The sequence below is a fragment of the Heteronotia binoei genome, chromosome 10 (assembly GCF_032191835.1).
Source record: "Heteronotia binoei isolate CCM8104 ecotype False Entrance Well chromosome 10, APGP_CSIRO_Hbin_v1, whole genome shotgun sequence".
NCBI classification, from domain to species: domain Eukaryota; kingdom Metazoa; phylum Chordata; class Lepidosauria; order Squamata; family Gekkonidae; genus Heteronotia; species Heteronotia binoei.
This window is the reverse complement of record NC_083232.1, coordinates 42,584,546-42,605,402: the sequence shown is the minus strand read 5'-3', so window position 1 is coordinate 42,605,402 and position 20,857 is coordinate 42,584,546. Positions and strand designations below refer to the sequence as shown.

Below are 20,857 nucleotides of genomic sequence, written 5' to 3'. Positions count from 1 at the left end.
TAAATCTACAGAAGGAACTTCTGTCTCCCTTTCAGTTTTCTTTTGACTTCATACCTTTTGGGGAAAGTTTCCTGAAATGATATACGGGAAGGCTTCCACTCACACATGTGCTGAACTTCATAGTATTGCGATCACTATTCCCAACTGATGCAACAATTGTCTTGCATAGGGATCTTCCACCCCAAACCAAATTACCTCTTAAGGCAGCCTTTTAAAATGACATTTTCCGTGGTAAATTCATTTTGCCATCAACTGAGGCATATATCAACCATGCCTATATTTCAGAAATGGAGAGCAACTAACTTGCATTTGTGTTCATTCCACTAAGGCTGTATTAATATCATTCTATCCAGAAGCAATCCCATTTTTTAAAATGAAAAACTCAATACAAATTAACATTTTATACACAGAGCTGTATAAGCAAAACTGCTTCCAGTGGGGCTAGTAGTGTAGTATACTGTGATGACATAAATAATTAAAATAGAAAGTACTGCAAAAGCTATCAGCCTGGATTTCAAAGAAACATTCATTACACATTCAATATGTTATAAAAAAATCACACTCATCCCAATGATAACGGGCAGAAAGGAAGTGGAAACTTGCCTGATGGCCTAAGTGTGACTTGTCTGTCAGTGTCAAGTGAAAATATTTTAATGGCATGATTCAGATCATCACGCTTTCTCCCCACACTTCCAAACACTAGAGTATTAAAAGGATGAAATCATCTTTATTTCAGTACTTTTGACAAAATACCCATAAAATTCAAAACTTCTACCTTTACAAAAATAGGTTTCTACAAGTGATATTTCTCTCTGCAGTGCCAGTAGCAAATAGGATAAAATCATGAAAAGTCCTTCAAGTAGCCTTATCAGAAAAAGTTGTGCACTTGCAACTATGCATTCAGCAATCCCAATACATAAGTTTCATCCTCTCATCCATGTGATAAATACACACTTCTTAATAATTTAATTGTTTAAATTAGCATTCCCACAAATATACATGTAATTTAATGATCAGGCTTGAATGACCACAAAAGTACCTATATACAGAAGTTCCAGTCAATGTGGAGGTGCCAGCAAGGTGAACTGCGTACAATCATTGAGCTGTGTTCATGTTGGTCCCACAATATACACATTATACAAAAGCACAGCAGGAGCACAGATTCGCAGAAGGCATTTCTCTCTGATGTCACTACCAGCGGTGAAGACGTTGCAAAGATTATCTTCTGATACCAGAGTGCAGTTGTGCGTATGAAGCTGGTGCTATAAAGCCAGAAAATAAATACAAAATCTGATCATAAAATAAGCACCAATAATTAAATGCCTTCTACAATGAACTCAATTGTCATGTAAATGTTCAAATACTAACAAGACAGTCATAAGAAAGTAAACTAAAACTACAGAACTGCTATATTAAATGCAGCAATATTTACCCGGCTGTACAGTTCCAAGGCGCTTCTGTAAAGCCTCCAGACGACTGATATAATCAGTTAATGCTCTGTCAGGATCATAATTCTGTAGTTGAGAACATGCAAGGGAAACTGGGCTTAAATCAGTATGGACGCCGTGGTACCTTGGGATGAAGAGAGAAGCAATGAAAAATATTGATGAAAAGGTTTTAAAGGGTCTTCAATGCACTTCATAGTATAAAAATTGGCCAATCAAATACCCAGATCTGCAAAGCACCTTAACGGAATGAGATGAAAGGTTCATCTAAGTTGGAATCTTGTTTACTACAGTGGCTAACAAGATGTTAGTAGGGGGCCATAGGCAAGGTATGAAGGAAAGAGCTGCTGCACTGCTCATCCCCTACATCTAGTATTCAAAATAAACCTCAATTTAGCTGTTATTATTTAGTTGCTGTTGATGGGCCTATTCTATGAAACTGTCCAGTTCTTAACAACAAAACACCACAACCACCACCAATGACAATCCCCCCCAAGCTAGTGGACATCAGTCCTATGATACTACTGCCAATCGGTTTGTTTGGGTGAACATGAATTAGATCTAATTAAGAGGCATTGAATGGTTTCATTCTATACCGATGTTATAAACTTCTCTCCTTTAGCCATGAATCTGCTAGCTTTCACTTGAAGACGTTTCAATCCCTTAAACATTCTGAGTACTCTTTGATACTCCCTGGGTCCCCCCTCCCCCAACTGCATCCCCCTTAAGGCAGTAGCTTACCTTCCAGGAGATCAGTGGGTTTCTTAGTTGTGGCAAGTATATCTAGGGAGTATGCTTAACATTTTTTTTTTAATTCTGGAAGGAAAAATCTTACTCCTAAGAACCAATGAGGATGTTTCAGATGCCCCCATCACTTGAGACTACCCAAGAAAAGGCCTTCCGGGACATGGTGCCAAAACTGGAACTCCCTCCCTCCCTCCTTGTTTTCACCAGTGGGTGAAGATTTGTTTTGTTTTGCATTCCCGTACTAACTTATTACCTCTGCTTCCTGTTAATGTGTTTTTATGTGTTTAACATTTGTATGAGTTTATCTTACATTTTATTTGTTTTTAATATTTTATATATATTTGTATTTTAAACGCTCTTTCATGTATCAAATGTTTAATGTTCACTGCCTTAGGACCCTGAATTGAGTGGAAAGATGGCCTACAAATGTTTTAAATAAATAAATAAATGTATTACTGATAAAAAAGAAAAACAAGTAACAGTTTGCAGATATTATCATAAAACAATAGAGTTCCAGATATGTGTATTTAGTTAAAAATTGTGGAAGAAGTGCCTTGCTACCAGATACAAAGACCAGCCTTGGTTTCACATGGTAGCTAAGCAGATGTCTCTGGGATCTTGCATACCATATTATAAGGTAATGCCTCTCCTTTTGGTACTTTGGGGGTGTGTGTGGTTATGTTGCCTCTGAACATGCTGAAAGGGTCTGAATGTTAAGTCCCCAACAGTTCAGCAATCAACACCAGGCAATTCAAAGAATAGTCTTTAATGATTTACTGGCAGGTCTTTAGGGCAAGATGGTTCTTGTGGAAATTAACACTGGTGGGCAAATGCCCTCTACTTATAGCTTAAGCTTAAACCGTTATGCATTCGAACCCAAGGCACAAAGCAGGCAGTCCCTCCTCCAGTGTTCTTTCCCAGGCCCCCTGCAGGTGCACATATATCAGGCTGAGATGGCCTTGGCCATCCCAGAGATCAGGATGAAAAAAATGCTTAATTTGTTACACAGAGATAGCTTGCAAAGCGAGAAGCAAAACGGCAAGAGGAACTCTTGACATTGAATGGTGAACAGCAAGCTACATTCTGATTTGTTTTACAAGCTCATTTGCTTTAGAATTTTTTCTAAATGCAGGAAAAGAACAGAAATTGTAATTTACCTATGTTGGTAACTTAGAGGAGATCTGAGAGATTCCAGCTCTGATCTGGATCGATAAGAATGTCTCTGTTCCCCAAAGAGCTCCAGACCACCAGATAGTTCATTGCCTACATAAGAAAATAATAAGTAAGAGCTATAGATAAGCAAAGAAGCTCAGTTTTATTAATTACTTTCAAGGAACACATTTCTTATAGTTTATAGATATAATTCCTTAATGCATTTTCTCCCCACTGGGGACCCAAAGCATTTTACATCATTCTCTTATTTTCCATTTTATTGTCACAACAGCTCTGTGAGGTAAGTTAGGCTGGAAGGAAGCAACTTGCCCAAAGTCACACAGCAAGCTTCCATGGCAGAGTGGGAATCTGAGCTGGGGTCCCCCAGGTGTTTGTCCTGGTCTCCCCAGTGCTGGAGCTACAGACATGGCCACTGTAAGTAAGATCATGACACGATCCTATGGCGAAACTCTCCAGCTGGAGACCAATGCTTTAGAGAAAGCTACTACATTTCTACATCCTAAATAACTTTTGTTCTAAACATCACTTTTTATTTTAAATTTTACTTCATTTATAACTACATCTTCCTCCCCAATGGGACCAAAAGCAGCTTACATTATTCTCCTCCATTTTATGCTTACAACAACACTGTGACATAGGTTAGGCTGAGAGTGTGTGATTGGGTCAAGGTCACCCAGAGAGATTACATAGCAGTGTGGGATCTCACAGTTCCTATTCAACACCACACAAGCTTCATGTATCACATTCAATCAGTTCTCTACATAATACAGTGTACTATAAAGGAGATTCCATATAGAGAAAGGACTATCATGGGTGTCCAAACTTGCTTAACATAAGAGCCACACAGAATAAACATCAGATGTTTCAGAGCCACAAGTCATGGATGTCAGATGATTGAGAGCTGCAAGGAAGAAAGGAAAATAGAGAGGGAGAGGTGGAAAGAAAGCAACTTTAAATGCATTCTCCAAACCTCCAGGTGGCTTGGCTTGGAGAAGTGATTCAGAGAGACGAATGCCTTCTCCAAGCAGGCTGACAGGGTAGAGGTGGGGGCTTTGAGATCCACATAATATGTTGAAAGAGCCACATGTGACTCCCGAGCCACAGTTTGGCCACTCCAGGACTATCAGTTCATAGGAGCAAGTTTTTCCAGCTCCAAGAAGGAAAAGGACTGCAATGCATAATCTCAGAAGATATATCCATTAACCTTTTACGTACCCGTGTTCTGGCTAAAACTATCTCTGCTGGTGCCTACTGAGCTATAACCTGTGATTCGATGCCACCGATGAACAAGGAACTTCATTCTGCATTTTAAAACAAAACAGAAAAAATGGTAATGTGCTTCTGCTTCTAACATGCACATTATGAGTCATAGATATGCTATGCAACAGCTGATATGGTGTCCCTACAAATCAAGGAAATCCGATTTATACTGATATGATTTTTCAAATGATGGGGCTGTTTCTATGAAGCAACAGGAACGGTATATAACAATTAAGTCATAAAGAAATTAAACAATATTAAAAACCTGACATTCAGAAAGGGGGAAATCACGGTGATTTGGCTCACTATTTTGCAAAGTATATGGGCCTTTCCCTTGCTAATAGGCCTTGATCATAGGCCTTTCTCTTGCTAATACTAAAATATACAATCTATTTGTGCTTTCTCTAATTATGAATATTTAGCTAATGCACAATGGTTCAGATGTAAAATATAGCAGATACTTTTAAAATCATTTTACAACATAGGATCATGGTTCTAACTATGGTTTTTGTCCCTGTTACGGATCATGGTTTCTATTATACAAGCCATACCTTGAAATTGCAATTAGTACTCTAACTGCTGACCGGAAACGTGTGAAGCCCTTTGGACGGCGTGTAATAAGCTCCAGGTCTGTGTAGGAAGGCTGCCCACCCATTCTTGCAATGAGAGATAAGGTAGCTTCTTCACACTCTTGAAAGCCACCCAGTAAAAGCAGCAGATATTTCTTCTGATACATGAGAGCCTTCCGAAAGCTCTCTGCTCTCAAGTACCTGCCATAAATTCTCTAGAATGGAAAGGAAATTAATAATGAAGTAAGAAACAACTGATATGTTGAGCCTGGCATTCATATGCAGTTCATTTTCCCTCACTTATCAGAGTCCAGCCTCTTTGCAGCTGCTGCTCTTAGCAATTACAGCTTCAGGTGCACCAACTCCTTTTTTTGGCTGGTGTGGGGAGGAGATCCTACTTCCATGATCTTTGCTCCATGGAATTCTGACCACATACAGAATTTCTTTTATTTATTCTGCAGAAAAACTACAATGGCAAATAATGTGCATTTGGCTAAACTAAGTGTAAGTAATAAAGGTACTTACTAGTTGTTGTAGATTTTCTGGGCTGTACAGCCGTGGTCTTGACATTGTGAGACCTAACATTTCGCCAGTAACTGTGACTGGCATCCTCAGAGGTATAACCCAGAAAACTGGAGTTCTCTCTGGGTCAAAGTAAGAAGAAGATGGTAGGCAGGTAATTTATATCTACTCAGGAGAGTTGGGTAGGGCTGAGTCATTATCTTGAGGGAGCCTCCCAGTCTGCGACCTGTTAATGGAGGAGATTTCCTTTGGGGGTTCTTTTGTATATGGATTGGCAATTGAAATTCCAATCTTATCTATAGTGCTGATGTAAGATGTAGAGCATTTTGTGTTTTTCAGGACTGGAAGCCGTGTCCTATTCATTTTTAAACTTTCTTCCTTCCTGTTGAAATTGTGTTTATGTTTATGGATTTCAATGGTTTCCCTGTGCAATCTAACATGGTAATTGGATGTGCTGTCCAACATTACAGTGGCTTGGAATAAGATACGGTGTCCTGTTTGAGTTAGGCTATATTCAGCCACTGCTGATTTTTCAGGTTGGCCACGTCTGCAGTGTCCTTTATGTTCTTTTATTCTTGATGCTACGCTGCGTGGTCCCGATGTAAACCTGACCATAACTGCAGGGTATGTGGTATACTCCTGCAGAAGTGAGGGGATCTCTTCTGTCTTTCGCTAGTCGTAGCATCTGTTGTATTTTTCTAGTGGGCCTGAATATTGTTTGTAGGTTGTGTTTCTTCATAAATTTTCCCATCAGTAATTCCTTTGATATATGGCAAAAACAACTTTTTTTGTGGGAGACTGTTTTTCTTCACAACATAGCCTAACACAAACAGGACACAATATCTTATTCCAAGCCACTGTAATGTTGGACAACACATTCAATTACCATGTTAGATTGCATAGGGAAGCCACTGAAATTCATAAACATAAACACATTTTCAACAGGAAGGAAGAGAGTTTAAAAATTAATAGGACATAGCTTCCAGTCCTGAAAAACACAAAATGACTCCCACAAGAAAATGACTCAGCCCTACCTAACTTTCCTGAGTAGATATAAATTACCTGCCTACCGTCTTCTTACTCTGACCCAGAAAGAACTCCAGTTTTCTGGGTTATACCTCTAAAGATGCCAGTCACAGTTGCTGGCGAAATGTCAAATCTCACAATGCCACGTCAGGTCTTGCAATGACATGGCCACACAGCCCAGAAAATCTACAACAACTAATGAACTCTGGCTGTGAAAGCCTTCAACAGAAAGGGCCTATCTTACTTTGGGTGTGAATGTTTCAGATTAATAGGGAGGGAAAAACCCATGGCCAATCTTTGATATTGAAATAAAAGGCCCCCCAAAAAGTAAATGAAAAGTTTCCAACCTTTAGTGCAGCATTTTCTGAATCAGATCCCAGTTCTCTCAGAAAAGCTTCATTCCTTAACTCTGCTCTCAGTTTGACCAGCTCTGCTTCTGCCTCTTTCAAGGATTGCTGCATAGTCAATTTCTCTCTTTTCCAGATCTCTCCTTCCGAAGAAACAAGCGTACTGGTATTTCCTCCATTGCACAGTGATGATCTAAAAGGCTTGTGATAATTTAAAAAAACAAATGCAAGGAATAAGCACATAAGTTTTGGAATGTATCACCTTGCTTGCTTGAGCTTGTACGAGTATGGAAGAGAATCCTTTCAGAATAAGTGGAGTTCTGCTCACATCAATGAAAGGACTGCTTCCTTGTGTTGGATGAGACATGAGAGACATAAATACCATCTACCATGTATGAATTTTTTGTCCCTTTAACCTGGGAGCTTAAACATCATGCAAGCTAGACCTTTTATTTATAAATGTATTTATAAATTTTCTATGCTGCCTCTCCAGGAAACTGCCCCAAGGCAGCTTACAAAATATAAACTTTTAAAAAATATATTAATTAAAATACAGCATTAAAAACCCAGGCCATCACAAAACATGGACCAGTATGAAGAGTACTACCACTCACTCAAGCAGCCTAAAGAAATAATGCTAGCCACTGGACAGCAGTAGTTCAGGTTAGTGGGGATTAAGGATACCTTCTTTAGAAGGGGGCATAGGACCACTGCTTCCAAGATTTACACCCAGGAGGTAATAAAAGGCATTTATTATCTCCTGGGTCCATCTGACCAACCAAGCCTGGCTCGATATCAACAGCCACAAAGGACAAGGGTTGACTCTACACACATGGGCCACACATTTATGAACAACATCTACTTTATTGAGCCTCACCAGCTGAAAGTCATCCATGTATATGTTATTCCCAAAGACGGAATGGAAGACAGGTGGGTAGAATCCCTGTATGAGTCCAAGCATACATTACTCTTTGGGCTAAAATCTATTACTAGTACCTTCCTTAAAGATGATATTTGGCCACCATTCCATATGCTTTTTGTACAGCTACTCTGATACTGTGGGATGAGTTTCCTGATCCAACCGTTGTTCACCTTGAGAAGGGTAAGTAAGGCTTCTCTGTTTCAGTGAGTATTTGCATAAAGTTTTATTTGATTACTGTGTGCTTTTTTTGGTATTTTGTAACCTAATAGTTTTTATTGTAAGGTGTTTTAATGTAAGGTGTTGTTCTTTGCTACCCTGAGCTTCCAGATGAAAAAGTGGCATATAAATATTCTGAAGTAAAAAACAAAACTAAAATTCGCCTCATATACACATAGGTTCTACACAGGGCTTTTTTTTTTTTAGAAAAAGCCCAGCAGAAATTCATTTGCAGCTATGGTGACAGCACCATTGTTTCACACAGCTTTTTTGTAGAAAAAGCCCAGTGGGAACTCATTTGCATATTACGCCACACCCTCAATGCCAAGCCAGCCAGAACTGAACTCCTGTGTGTTCCTGCTAAAAAAACCAAAAAGCCCTGGTTCTACATAACTTGAGGGAGGGCAACAAAACAACAAGCAGGAAATCTGTATAACTGAAGTCCAGGTACTGGAGCCTTTTAAAATTTTAGCACTCTTCCAAATGCACAAATCTGACAACAGCCTAAGCTGTTCATTTTCTTGTGTGTTAGAATACTTGTATGGCAAAGGGTAAATACATGTCAAGTGATAATTTTCATGGTGTACATATAACCTAGCCATCTGAGCTGTCCTGCTAAACTGTGAGATAAAACACCCCTGTGCTTGACAGAAATCATTAGTATGTGTGGAAGAGAGGAACTGATGGATCAGAATGCACATCAGCTCAGGACAAAAGTTGAAGGTTAACTGTGAAGTAAAAATCTGTAGGCCACTTAAACTATCATAGCTCCACCAAAAGTAAACTGACAGTGAAAGAACATTTTAAGAGTCTGGGAGCACCTTAAAGACTAACAAAATTTGCGGTAGGGTATAAGTAGTGACTCCTCAAAGGTCATACCCTAACACAATTTTTATTAGTCTTTAAGGTGCTACTGGACTCTTTTCTACTGCTACAGACTAACATCCATCTTCATCTACCAGTGCAAGAAAATGATACAACTGATCTCAACATGTACATACACAAGATACAGGCCTCTAAAACATTTTAGATAGTTTGGTCAATCAGCTTATGATAACCAAGTACTATGGTTATCTTTCTAAAGGCTACTAAGCTTCAAGAACCCCAACACCATGGGGCTTAATATATATAAAACTCTGTTTATACAAACAAGCACTAAAAACAATTTGCATTCATATAAAGAACAAACATACAGAATCTCCAGAGGGTCTTCTGTGCTGGTATCGTCTAAGTTCTTCTTCCAGTTTCATGATGACATTTCTCAAATTGTTCTTTTCCTCACTCAGTCTACTGACAAATCCAGTCAGTTCAGCATTTTGTTTCAGTAACCGTTCAGTCAATGAACTAAAGGGTGGTAGCTCTGAATTCAGCTAGAAAGGAAAACAAGTAGGAAGAAAGTGGCTCAGAACAACTCCAGCTGCTATAGAAAACTGCTGCATTTAGAGACAAACAGCTTAACTCTAAAAAAAAATCTGAACTACCTACAAATGGTTGTTTGTTTTTTTCCCCTGATAACTTTAATAACGTTATTATATTTGGTATAGGTTTTAAAAGCTTGTAAGCTCATATTGCATTCATAGCTCTGGCTCGCATGCAGTAAATATAGTTAAAACTCCACAGTTAACTTTATATTAATTTCTACATCAGAAATGTCTTGAATAAGCTTTGTTTCCCTCATCATTAATCTCACCTCTGCCTCCAGGTTGGAAAAGCCAGATAACATTTGCAAATGCAACAGAACTTCTTCAATATCATTTTGTATTTCAACAAAGTCTTCATCATCTGTTTTTTCAAATGGCAGCCTGAATAAATAAAAATGCCTGTCATGTATAAAGTGTAACAGCATGTGTTCTGACAGAAATGTATCAAAACAGAAGACTGTTCTCTAGTCATTTATCTAATCATTACTTTTTAATTAATTAATTTAAATTACACCTAGTCAAGATCTGTCTTGATTCTTCATCCTCATAGGATTTAGCGCTCAAACAGTGTTGTTGTTTGATTTGCTGGTATGGCAATCTTGCCCCCTCCCTCACATGCAGGATTTTCCCTCTATTTTTCTTTCTTCCTTTCTGGCTGAGCAGCCCCTTTATCTATTTTCTTCTTATTTGAAGGTTTATGGCTGTCCAACCCTGTCATGTTATTATATTTTGCTGCACAGCCCAGGGACTTGAGGGAAGAGACAAAATCACCTGCTCAATTTATACTAAGACCGAACTATTTAAACTTGCCTTCAATAGTTAAGGGGAGGTAGCAAATGTCCCACAGCACTGACAGTCCCACTGGACAAATATAGATATTGAGAAACACCAACGTGCATCTTGGATTTTATGGTTAAAATGTGAAGAATTGATTTTATTGTATATTGTTTTTAGTATTCTATGTGGTTTTTAACTGTTGTCAGCCGCGCTGAGCCCGTTAGGGGAGGGCGGGATATAAATCTGATAAAATAAAAAAAATACTTCTGAAAATGGCACACAAGTTCAAAAATAAACAAACTATTTTATTCAACATAGATGGAGACCACGGGTGGCTATTAGAACATAAAAATACATAAATTCTGCTTACATTGTAGATTAATGATACTTTATAATGTTTGATTGGTGCAATTTTCACTTTGACTACTCAGCATTACCCTCCTTGGTGATACCTTGGCCCTCTCATCTCTATCTATCATTCTGCTACCGAAATAACTCACTTCTTGTTGTCCTGATATGTGATGTCCATTCAGTTCTTACTTTTACTTTCCATGGCCTTGTGCCCATCCCCCCGTATCCCACAATATCCTTGCTTATTACCTAATTTCCCAGTTCCACAATCTTCAGGCATACAAAAGTATCCTGCTTCCTCAGATTCCTCTGCATTTGTCCCTTATCTTCTTTATGCTTAGAACTGTCTCACCAAACACCGGTATGATTTTACTTTTCTCACATCCTTGAAATCACTCCATTAAAATCACCTTTTCTCAGAAGAGCTTCGCAAAACTTTGATTCTCCTCTCCTGCTGGAATCAAAGGCCCATTTATCCCTATCACTTTCCCCACATTGCAGTCAAGATGAAAGAGGCACTGAAGTTTTCCCCTAGGCAAAAGACTTCCCAACTAAAGCTTTCCACCTGGGACTCAAGATTTGGTCACTGAGTTTTAAAGGGATGCATCTCTTGGCATCTGTACAAAAGCACCTATAATTCCTAGAGTCTGTAGGAAAATACAAACACATCCTACCTGCATACTTGCAGTTTACACTATGCCTAAAACTAATGCTATTGACTGAAGCAAGAATTAGGGCTTTTGTCCCAAAGGCAGCGTGACTGATAAAACTTCAAATTCTAACTTGCAGTTTGGCATAACACTAACCCAACTGATTGGAAATCTATTTGTAAATGAAGAGTATGAGTCAGGACCATGGTTTCTGAAATTTCTGGGAAAAGTCAATGATCTACGCATTATTTATTACTAGTAGCAAAAGTTAATCTAACCTGTTGGCAGCTTTGTTAGCCAGAAGTTTCAACTTTGAAGACACATTTCTTAGCTTCTGTCTGGCAGCCTGCAGATCCTGGGACTCCTTAATAACATCTCCTCCACCCATGCCAATCAGAGCAGAATAGGACAATTCTTTTGTTTCAGCTGCTCCCATTTTTTGCTGGAAGACCCACTTTCTTGTTCTCTCATCAGATGTATCCCAAGTTGCCTGTATCAGTAAATATGCAGCAAAGGCCTAGAATTAATTACTTGTGGCAACTTAGTTCTTAATTAAAATAAAGCAAAAATTGACAAATTTTAGATAGTGACACTGAAGAACACCATACATGAGTTAACCAGTGATCTCATGGAACTGTACAGCTGTATGTTTCAAAATAAGTAATTTGTTTGGTGCTTTTCTTATTTTATGTCACAAAGCCAACTAGAAATATATTCTCCAGGTGTCTGGGGAGGGGCAATCTTTAAATGTAGCTCCTCTCATTCTCTGCAGCCAAGACCATTAAACTCTCATGATTCATATCGGAGAGATATATTCAGGAGTGTGGAACTCATTGGTTAGGAGGGATGGATCTGACACAAATGGGACTTTGTGGGCCAGGCCATGTGTGTAATAAAATGTAATGTGAGGTAATAGAGACATAAAACTTTTTAAAGGGCACACACAAACACAATTAATGAAATTATTTTTTAACTTAAAATGCTTAAAACTCTTGCAATATTTTGTTTTAAATGGAAAGGTGGGGGAATAGTGGGATTTGGCAATGCAATTTTTAAAAATAAAACATCAAGAAAAAGCACAAGGATCGCAGCAGAAACTAAACATATAAAATGCTCTGAGCCTGGGAAAACAATGAAATGACATTGCAAGCTTCTTTCCTCCTCTCCCCACTCCTGCCAGGGGGTCTACTCAAATTGGCAATGGCTCTCCAGTGTAATATCCTCCTTTGGCTCTGGGTTCCCAGTTTAGAGTACTCACCAGGTCAGGTCCGTTCAGCAGAGACAAACGGGTTCAAAGCATCAACCCTTTATTTGCAAGGACACAACTCCAGAAAGCATAAGCTTCAGCTGGCTATAGGAACACTGAAAGTGAAACTGATCTATTGAAACACATTGCAGCAGAAAGTTGCAAGGAAAACATGGAATGTATTTTCCATTAAGGTCTCTGAGCCCTATCTTGGCAAATTCCACATTTTCCTTGCAGCTTTGCTTCCTGCTGCAGCCAGCAAAGACAAGGCAGAAAGAGCAGGGAACTTTATCAGCCTCGGAGCTTCAAAGCGTGAGGACAGGAGGGGGATAGGGGTGGGGAGAAAAGAGCCCTGTGGGTTTAATTAAAGCCCTGGGTGAACTGGTCATTTGACACCCCTGGTAAACATGCATTTGAGTTTGCAAATATTTGGGTCATTCAATCCTTGACAACTGTACAGCTGGATAATATTAAGTAATATAATATGAGTAAGTACCTGTAAGGTGCTTATGCTATACATGGGGAGAGGTACCAAGCTGAACAGCACCTACAAATTTTAAATTGTTATTTTATCATTTTAAACGGTAACTGTGAATGTTTTTGAATTGATCGTCAGCCACCCTGAGTCGGCTTGCGGAGAGGGCGGGATAGAAGATAACAACAACAACAATAATAATACAGGACTTTGGGGCCTATCCCTACATACAATAAATATTTCTGAACTGCCTCTCTGGCTTCTGCCACTAGGTACGGTCTATTCACTTGGAATTGGAAACCTAAGGTCAGGGCACCAAGAGAGGGAGAATGAGGGGACAAAATTTGGGAGCCACAAGTCAGCTGGAGGCCCCCTGAAGTCATGCTGTATTCACCTAATGTATTTTTAAAAAACCCTAATGCAGTTCTGATTACAGCCACTAGGGGTGCAGGGAAGGAAGCGCCTTTCTGAAAATTTCAATACATGGCTGAGAGCAACCATTTGGTGATCAGATTCTGCTACACCCATCAGCCAAGCCACCATTGGATCAAGGCAAGACCATTCAGGACAAACTAGTCATTGCCAGGATGCAGACTTCTCACAAAGTCATTGTCTGTGGTTTCTTGATGGTATAAGAGAGAGCACCAGCCCCTTTAAGGGAGATGAGCACCAGGTGTATCGACAGGGGATTTAAATAGGAGTGCAACAAGGCTGGGAGCACAGTTGTAATGCTGAAAATAAACACGGTGAGCATTGGAAAGCGGGCTCTGCTTCTTTTGCCGCGGTGTCCTTCTTTCTTTAGTTTCACCTGGTTCCTGCACAGCCAGATCTTCCAAGGGGGAGTCCTGTTAGAATGTGGCAGCAACTTCCCTCCACCAAAACCTTTTGTTGTCTTTCCCTATATTACTGTAACTCTTTTCCACACACTTTTCTCCTCCTTCGTTTTGCTCTCTTCCTTTCATGATCTGCCATTTGTTTATCCCCACTTCCAATTTTTCTCACCCACCCTCTACTTGCCGGTATCAATTCTTCATCTATACTAATTGGCAACTTAGAATGTATTTAATAGTAGTTTTGCAGTAAACCTTCATTAATATTACGAACGGATCAGGGAGAAGTTATTAGTTTCCCATAATCTACTGAAGTAGTAAAGATATGCTTCCCCTTCTGCACTCTTTACATGCACAATAATAGAATGGGTAATATGCCTTAATGGGAGCAAATGAGGAACAGAAGTTAGAATATTTATTTACTTTATTTATATTCCACCTTTCTTACCCAGGGGGACCCAAAGTGGCTTACATCGTTCTCATCTCCTTTGTTTTACCCTCACAACTACCCCATGAAGTAGGTTAGGCTGAGAGTTTGTGAGGGGCCCAAGGTCATCCACCAAGTTTCCACAGCAGAGTAAGGATTTGAACTTGGGTTTCCCAGATCCTAGTCTAATACTTTAACCACTACACAAGCTTATGTTCCATTGAAAATAGCAAGGGGGAGGGGGCTGGCCGGAGATAACCTGGGCTAAGATATTACAGTTCCTTTCAATTTTGGTCCTGGAACTCCCACAATTATCCCAAAGTTCGTAGCCAATTTTAAGATTCCTAGTTTTATTTTCTGATAAGCTATTCCTGCCACAAGTAGACAGACAGGTGGACATGTGGATCCTTTTATTATTATAGATGCATGGTTAAGAGCCAGTGAAATTCCAATATTTTTGTTCCAATATTTGGATCAGGGTCATATCGAGGAGGGACAGATGGAATCTTTGTCTGGGGCCTCATGGTGGCTCTTTGCAGCCCTGACTAGAAGAGGCTGGCTCCACAGCCTCATGTGAACAAGCCAGAACAAGCCAGAAATAAAGAGTGGAGAGAAATTGCTAACAGTTGTGATAAAATGCATTTAAATGTCTGAACAAATGTGTTATGGCCCTTGGCAATCTGCCTTCCACTAGTATCAAGACTTCAACCACATTCCTTTGTATAAACCAGGGTTTTTCTTGTAGTAAAAGCCCAGCAGGAACTCATTTGCATATTAGGCCATACTCCCTGATACTAAGCCAGCCAGAACTGTGTTCCTGTTCAAAAAAAGCCCTGGTATAAACCGAAAGGAAAAACCAAACTAGAGTGGACATATGGCTCTTGCCCATTCTGCTGATGCCAATAGCAGCTCTGGTAGCAGTAGGATGGGAGAACTAAAGAACAGCAGTAAGGAAAGAAATTGTTCTGAAAGTTCTGGGCCTCAGGTGCCTTGCTTAGCTATACAGCTCCCTGATCTTCCTAGCTTGTATATGATAAAGGCTATAAACATTGTCTGAAGCTCTTTAGAGTATGAGTCAATGAAACATTACAGAAATAGCCATACATAAACAAGAGACATGATGAAACCGAATTCCATGTGACATGTCCTTCTGAGAGCCACCCTACCTCATTTAGATTCTGATGTGTTGCTATTTCCACTTTGGCTCCTGCCTCTTTCCTCTGCTCCTCTTGTTGAAGTTCTTGGATGATTCCTTGCAATTTCTTTTCCTCACACTGCAGCTGATGAACCTGCTGTCTCTTTTCTTCAAGCTGCCACTGAAGATCTTCCACTTTGGACTCCAGTTCATGAACTTTTTTCTGTGCCAAGAGATTAGCCTCTTGCTCAGCTTGCAGAGTCTTCCTCTGAAACTGCCTCTCTTTTTCCATCTGTTGCTTCAGCTGCACAGATTCCAATTTATACCTCTCCGTTTCACTAACCAGCTCCACTATGCGGCCATGTTTTTCATCCAGTTGTTTTTGCAGATCCCCAAGTAATTCTTCAGCTGGTTTTAGAGCCCCATCATGCCTCTTCTGTTCAGCTGCTTGAAGCTGGGCACAGAACTCTTTTTCCCTTTCTAGAGCACTGCTCAGTTCAAGAACTCTGAACCTCTCAGATTCCAGGAGTACCTGAAGCTCAGAGTTACAGCTGCGCTCTTGTGACAGCTGGGCTGCATTAAGAGTTTCCTGGGCCTGGACTTTCTTTTCCAAATCATTTGACAGCTGCTTCTCAAACTCCAAAAATTTATTCAGTTCTATCACTTTTTGTTTTTCATTCTCAAGCGAATATTTCAAATCCTTCCATGACCAAGAAAAGACCAGAGGGAGAGAGGGAGAAATAGATGAAAATATGATTGGAACTATCATTTGGAATCAATTTATAATCTGATACTTGAACATGGTAAAACAGTAGGCACATGGTTTTGCTCACTTCCAAGGGTCAAAAAAAAAGCCCTGGTATAAACTGAAAGGAAAAACCAAACCGGTGTGAACAATTCAGGGTTTAATTAACACAGAAATTTAATTAATAAAAGCAAGAGAAGAATGAAAAATGGGTTTTATATTAAAATTGATGATTTTCAGGATCAGGTAAATGTCTCTTGCTGCAATTTGATATTAAAACAAGGTATCCAATGTTCCAAATTAATAGCTTATTCTACCCCCAATTTCAACATGAAAATGACACATTTAGGGTACACTTGTAACTGCAAGAGCAAAATAGCAAACAGTGCACCCATTTATTTCAGAAGCCTACTTTAAAATCATATTACATGAAATATAAATTTAATATAATATAAATCTGATAACCTGTAGAAATACCAATTGTCATATATTTAGAAAGCAAACACTTGGTCTGGCAGATAATAAAAATAGTGATGCTTATGAAAACAGCAAAGTATGGGTAACGCAATATGCTGCACAGGCTTGGGTACATTATTTACTCTATATCTCAAAACTAGCGCTGTGTGGGTCTGTCTGTCTATATGCAAATCAAGTGTCAACAAGATACTTTCAATAAGGTGGATTGCTTCCATGCCAAGAATAATAATCTATACCATAATCAACTGAAACAGAAAATGACATAAAACCTTTGTAGGTCAATTACCAATAATTCCTAAAATGACACTAGATCAGTGGTGGCCAATGGCAGCTCTCCAGATGTTTTTTGCCTACAACTCCCATCAGCCCCAGCCAGCATGGCCAATGGCTGGGGATAATGGGATTTGCAGGCAAAAAACATCTGGAGAGCTACCGTTGGCCACCCCTGCACTAGATAAAAGGTATGTTCATTGATCAGTTGTTATTTTAAACACGAGCTATTTCCTTAACTGCAATAAGCAAATTGGTTTATTTTATGTATTTATATCCTGCTTTTCTACCCAGTAGGAACCAAAAGTGGCTTACAAACTTGTTCTCTCCTCCCCGGTTTTATCCCCAAAACAACAACCCTGAGGCTAATTCAGGTAAAGTGCTAAATGGCTATTTCTGTGGCAATCCAATGAATGTAAGTACTTTCACATATTCCTCCTCGGTCTATGAAATCTATAATTCTGATGAATTAGATCAGGGGACCCCAACCATTCTGAGCCTATGAGCACATTTGGAATTCTGACATGCCATGGTGGGTGCAACAACAAAATGGCTGCCACAGGTATTTGATTCAACCACAAAATGATTGCCACAGCTTAGCTTCAGTGACACAGTACAGATCTTTGTGCTGTGATGGCAGCTGTGGTAGCAAAGCACAGATTTATTTTTTTTTATCTCCAGTAGTCAATCAGAAGCCTTGCTGAGGAGAAGTCCTACCTGGCCCTGCCCACTTCCAAAAAACAGCTGGTGGGCGCACACACACAAGATACACAAAGATGATGGCAGGTGTCATGGTGCCCACAGGCACCACATTAGGGACCCCTGATTTAGAGAATAAAATGTCATCCCAGAAAGTCTTTAAATAATTTTCAGTTTTTAAAAACTATATCAATCAGAAGTGAATATCATGGGGACAAGTATATTACCTTATTGTACATATGCAATTAAGTAATACATACCCTGTTGCTTATTTTTTTTAATTTGATCATTTACATCAGACATTTTTGTGACAAAATGGTACACTTTAAAGCAGCAGTTATAATCTTGGTATGCTGCACTGGGTGTTAGTTGAAATACAGAGAAGGATGAAAGGCTAAAGCTGTAAAGTTGGGATCTTCATTACTACAGTTTGTATGAACAGAGTACTTTAAGAGTACTTTTTTGTAGAAAAAGCCCAGCAGGGACTCATTTGCATATTAGGCCATACTCTCTGACATCACTATTGTTTCACACATCATTTCTACAAAAAAAGCCCAGCGAGAACTCATTTGCATATCAGGCCACACCCACTGACACCAAGCTAGCAGCAACTGTGTTCCTGTGCATTCCTGCCCAAATTAGTCCTGATTTTAAGAGCTACTGTCGCTTACCTCCAGCTCTTCTCTTCCTCGCCCCTCACTGCGTTCCATTTTAGCCTTCTCCTTCTCCAGCGCCCACTGAAGCTCTCTTGACCTCTTCTGTTCACTTGCCAGTGTATCTTTCAGCATGTCTAATTCAGCTGTTTTTACTTTCAGTTCATTTCTAAGAGAAACAAAGACAAGGTTCCTCCTTAGATTATTTTTGGGAAGGTGGTGGTGGGGGGAGAGAACTACTAAGGAGCAATCATTTACAAATACATATTACAGGACTAATATATAATTCTCATGTCTTACATTTGTCTCCTAACAGTAATGTGGAGATGGATATTTGTATGGGAGCATCAAAGGATGAAATTTCCCTGTCCCCCAGTTCAACTCACTCTGTTCTTCCTGTATGGCAGGGGTGGCCAACGGTAGCTCTCCAGATTTTTTTTTGCCTACAACTCCCATCAGCCCCAGCCAGATTGGCCAATGGCTGGGGCTGATGGGAGTTGTAGGCAAAAACATCTGGAGAGCTACTGTTGGCCACCCCTGCTGTATGGTAAAGATAGAATTGGGACCATGCACTTACCTAACTAACATGCTGCTTCGTCCTGTAACATTGCCCTGCCAACTAGGCAAATCAGCAACCCTAATAAAAATAAGCAGCCTTGCCATATGACTTCAGCTGTGACAGCAACTTTTTGTTTTCACTTCTGAAGAAATTGCCCTATTGCATTGATAAAATTAACAAGCAACAACTGAAGTTCTTTCTAATGCTATGACTAAAAGCAAAAGAAGAATGAGTTTCATATTGTAAAAAAAAGAGATGATTTTCAGGACCAAGTACATGTCTCCTGCTGCAATTTGATATTAACACAAGGTAACCAAAGTCCCAAAGTATCTGTAGAAGATAATCACTGAAAACCTCACCTGATTGCTTCCAAATCTCTTAAGTGCTTGTGTTGGGCTTTAAGTGTTGTTTCCAGTTCTAGTTTTGCTTGTTCAAGTCCATTCTTCAATTCAGCAACCATCATCCTCTCTGCATTCAGCTGCTCCTGAAGCTCAGTTGCTTTGTCCTTTATGCTACTGAGCTCCATTTGCATCTCCATGTTGCACCCCAGCAACTCTAGAAAGTTTATCGTAAAATAATAAAGGATCTTTTTGGCAAACCTCGAGTAGACAGCTAGCATTTGTAGATCATATCTAACACCATCATCATCACCAGCAATGACAGCACAGATAGGCAGAGCCCTAGATTTCACTCTAGATGCTCTTCCTTCACAAGGAGTGAATTAATTACATGGCAAGGACTAGCCTACTTAGGAATCACCTCTAGACCAAATAGACCTGAACTGTTGTTATAAATAGTTAACACTGCAATCCTATGTGAAGTTGCTCCAGTATAAGCCCACTGGAATTTATTACTGGAATAACTCTGCATAGAACTGTTAGATTGTACTTAGCACAAATGAAGCAGCATTTATGTAAATTGAATTTCCTCGCTCCCTCCCTCCATGACCCAGCTGCTGCTGTGCTGTGCCCCTTGGAGATGGAAACCAAGGAATAGAGTTGGTGGGACGAAGTAGGGGTCTGCAATGAGAGAGAAAAATTGGCAAGAATAATACTAAACCTCCCCCCTAAATCAACATTTTCTGTACTTTCTGCCAGCATGCACATCATGAAATCTATCACTAATCTATTAATTTTTATATATTGACAACTTTACTCATGATAAAGCATTTTTATAAGCTGAGCCTAGAAAAGTGGTCATAGTCTGCATGGTATAACCACTCCAAGTTACCTTGACAGTTTGGCTCAATTTTAGCTTCCCTCTTTGAATCAGTTCTCTGATTGTTCAGTTGGGAGCGCAACCATTTGACTTCCATTAACAAACTTATCCTGTCTGCATTCTGAATGCAATCCACAGCAGCTCTCTGATATGCACCCTGTTATAAATTAAAAAATCAGATGTGAATACCTAATCAGTAGGCAATAACTCAGTTTATTATTTAAAGTTATCTTGCATTCCTTACAGAAATAACTACGTAGACTGCCAATATTAATAGCTCAAATTTGTAATTAAAATGTGTTTCACTGAACTACTTCAGCAGAAAAGTATAGCAATTAAATAGCACACGTTTAGCATACATTTGAGGACTACTCAATGGTTCACAATTTCAAGCAACATTCTAAATATTTTAAGGAGTCGTGGTGTAGAAATTCTTCCTTTGATGTACTTTCAGATGTGAATCTGATAGGAAAGTTGTATGACATGACTGAACACAATATAAAAAGTAGCATTTACTGACCTTTTAACAACTTGTGTAGACTGGTACCTTTTTGTGCACCATCAGATTGTTATCTTTGGTCCCGCTGTGTATGTTTATTCTACCGTTTTGTTCAATTTATAGAAAAAATTTGATGGTTTTATTTTAGTAACAAATATAGCTTTTTATATTTTAAATTATTAGCCTCATTTGGGGTAG

General features: G+C 39.4%; 1 protein-coding gene across 2 annotated transcripts in view; it reads right to left on the bottom strand.

Moving 5' to 3' along the window:
- Positions 1-707: 707 nt before the first annotated feature.
- AKAP9 (A-kinase anchoring protein 9) overlaps positions 708-20,857 on the bottom strand; it is a 163,536-nt gene continuing 143,386 nt past the window's right edge. For both annotated transcript variants that reach the window (XM_060248483.1, XM_060248484.1), the window contains 13 exons: positions 20,173-20,317; positions 19,302-19,497; positions 18,402-18,552; positions 15,571-16,239; positions 11,705-11,916; positions 9,918-10,029; positions 9,421-9,597; positions 7,090-7,290; positions 5,177-5,409; positions 4,581-4,666; positions 3,350-3,455; positions 1,433-1,572; positions 708-1,262 (listed from right to left, as the gene is read on the bottom strand). In XM_060248483.1, the coding sequence (XP_060104466.1) occupies positions 1,219-1,262; positions 1,433-1,572; positions 3,350-3,455; positions 4,581-4,666; positions 5,177-5,409; positions 7,090-7,290; positions 9,421-9,597; positions 9,918-10,029; positions 11,705-11,916; positions 15,571-16,239; positions 18,402-18,552; positions 19,302-19,497; positions 20,173-20,317 (2,472 nt within the window). In that variant the 3' untranslated portion in view covers positions 708-1,218. The remainder of the gene's footprint in view (positions 1,263-1,432; positions 1,573-3,349; positions 3,456-4,580; positions 4,667-5,176; positions 5,410-7,089; positions 7,291-9,420; positions 9,598-9,917; positions 10,030-11,704; positions 11,917-15,570; positions 16,240-18,401; positions 18,553-19,301; positions 19,498-20,172; positions 20,318-20,857) is intronic.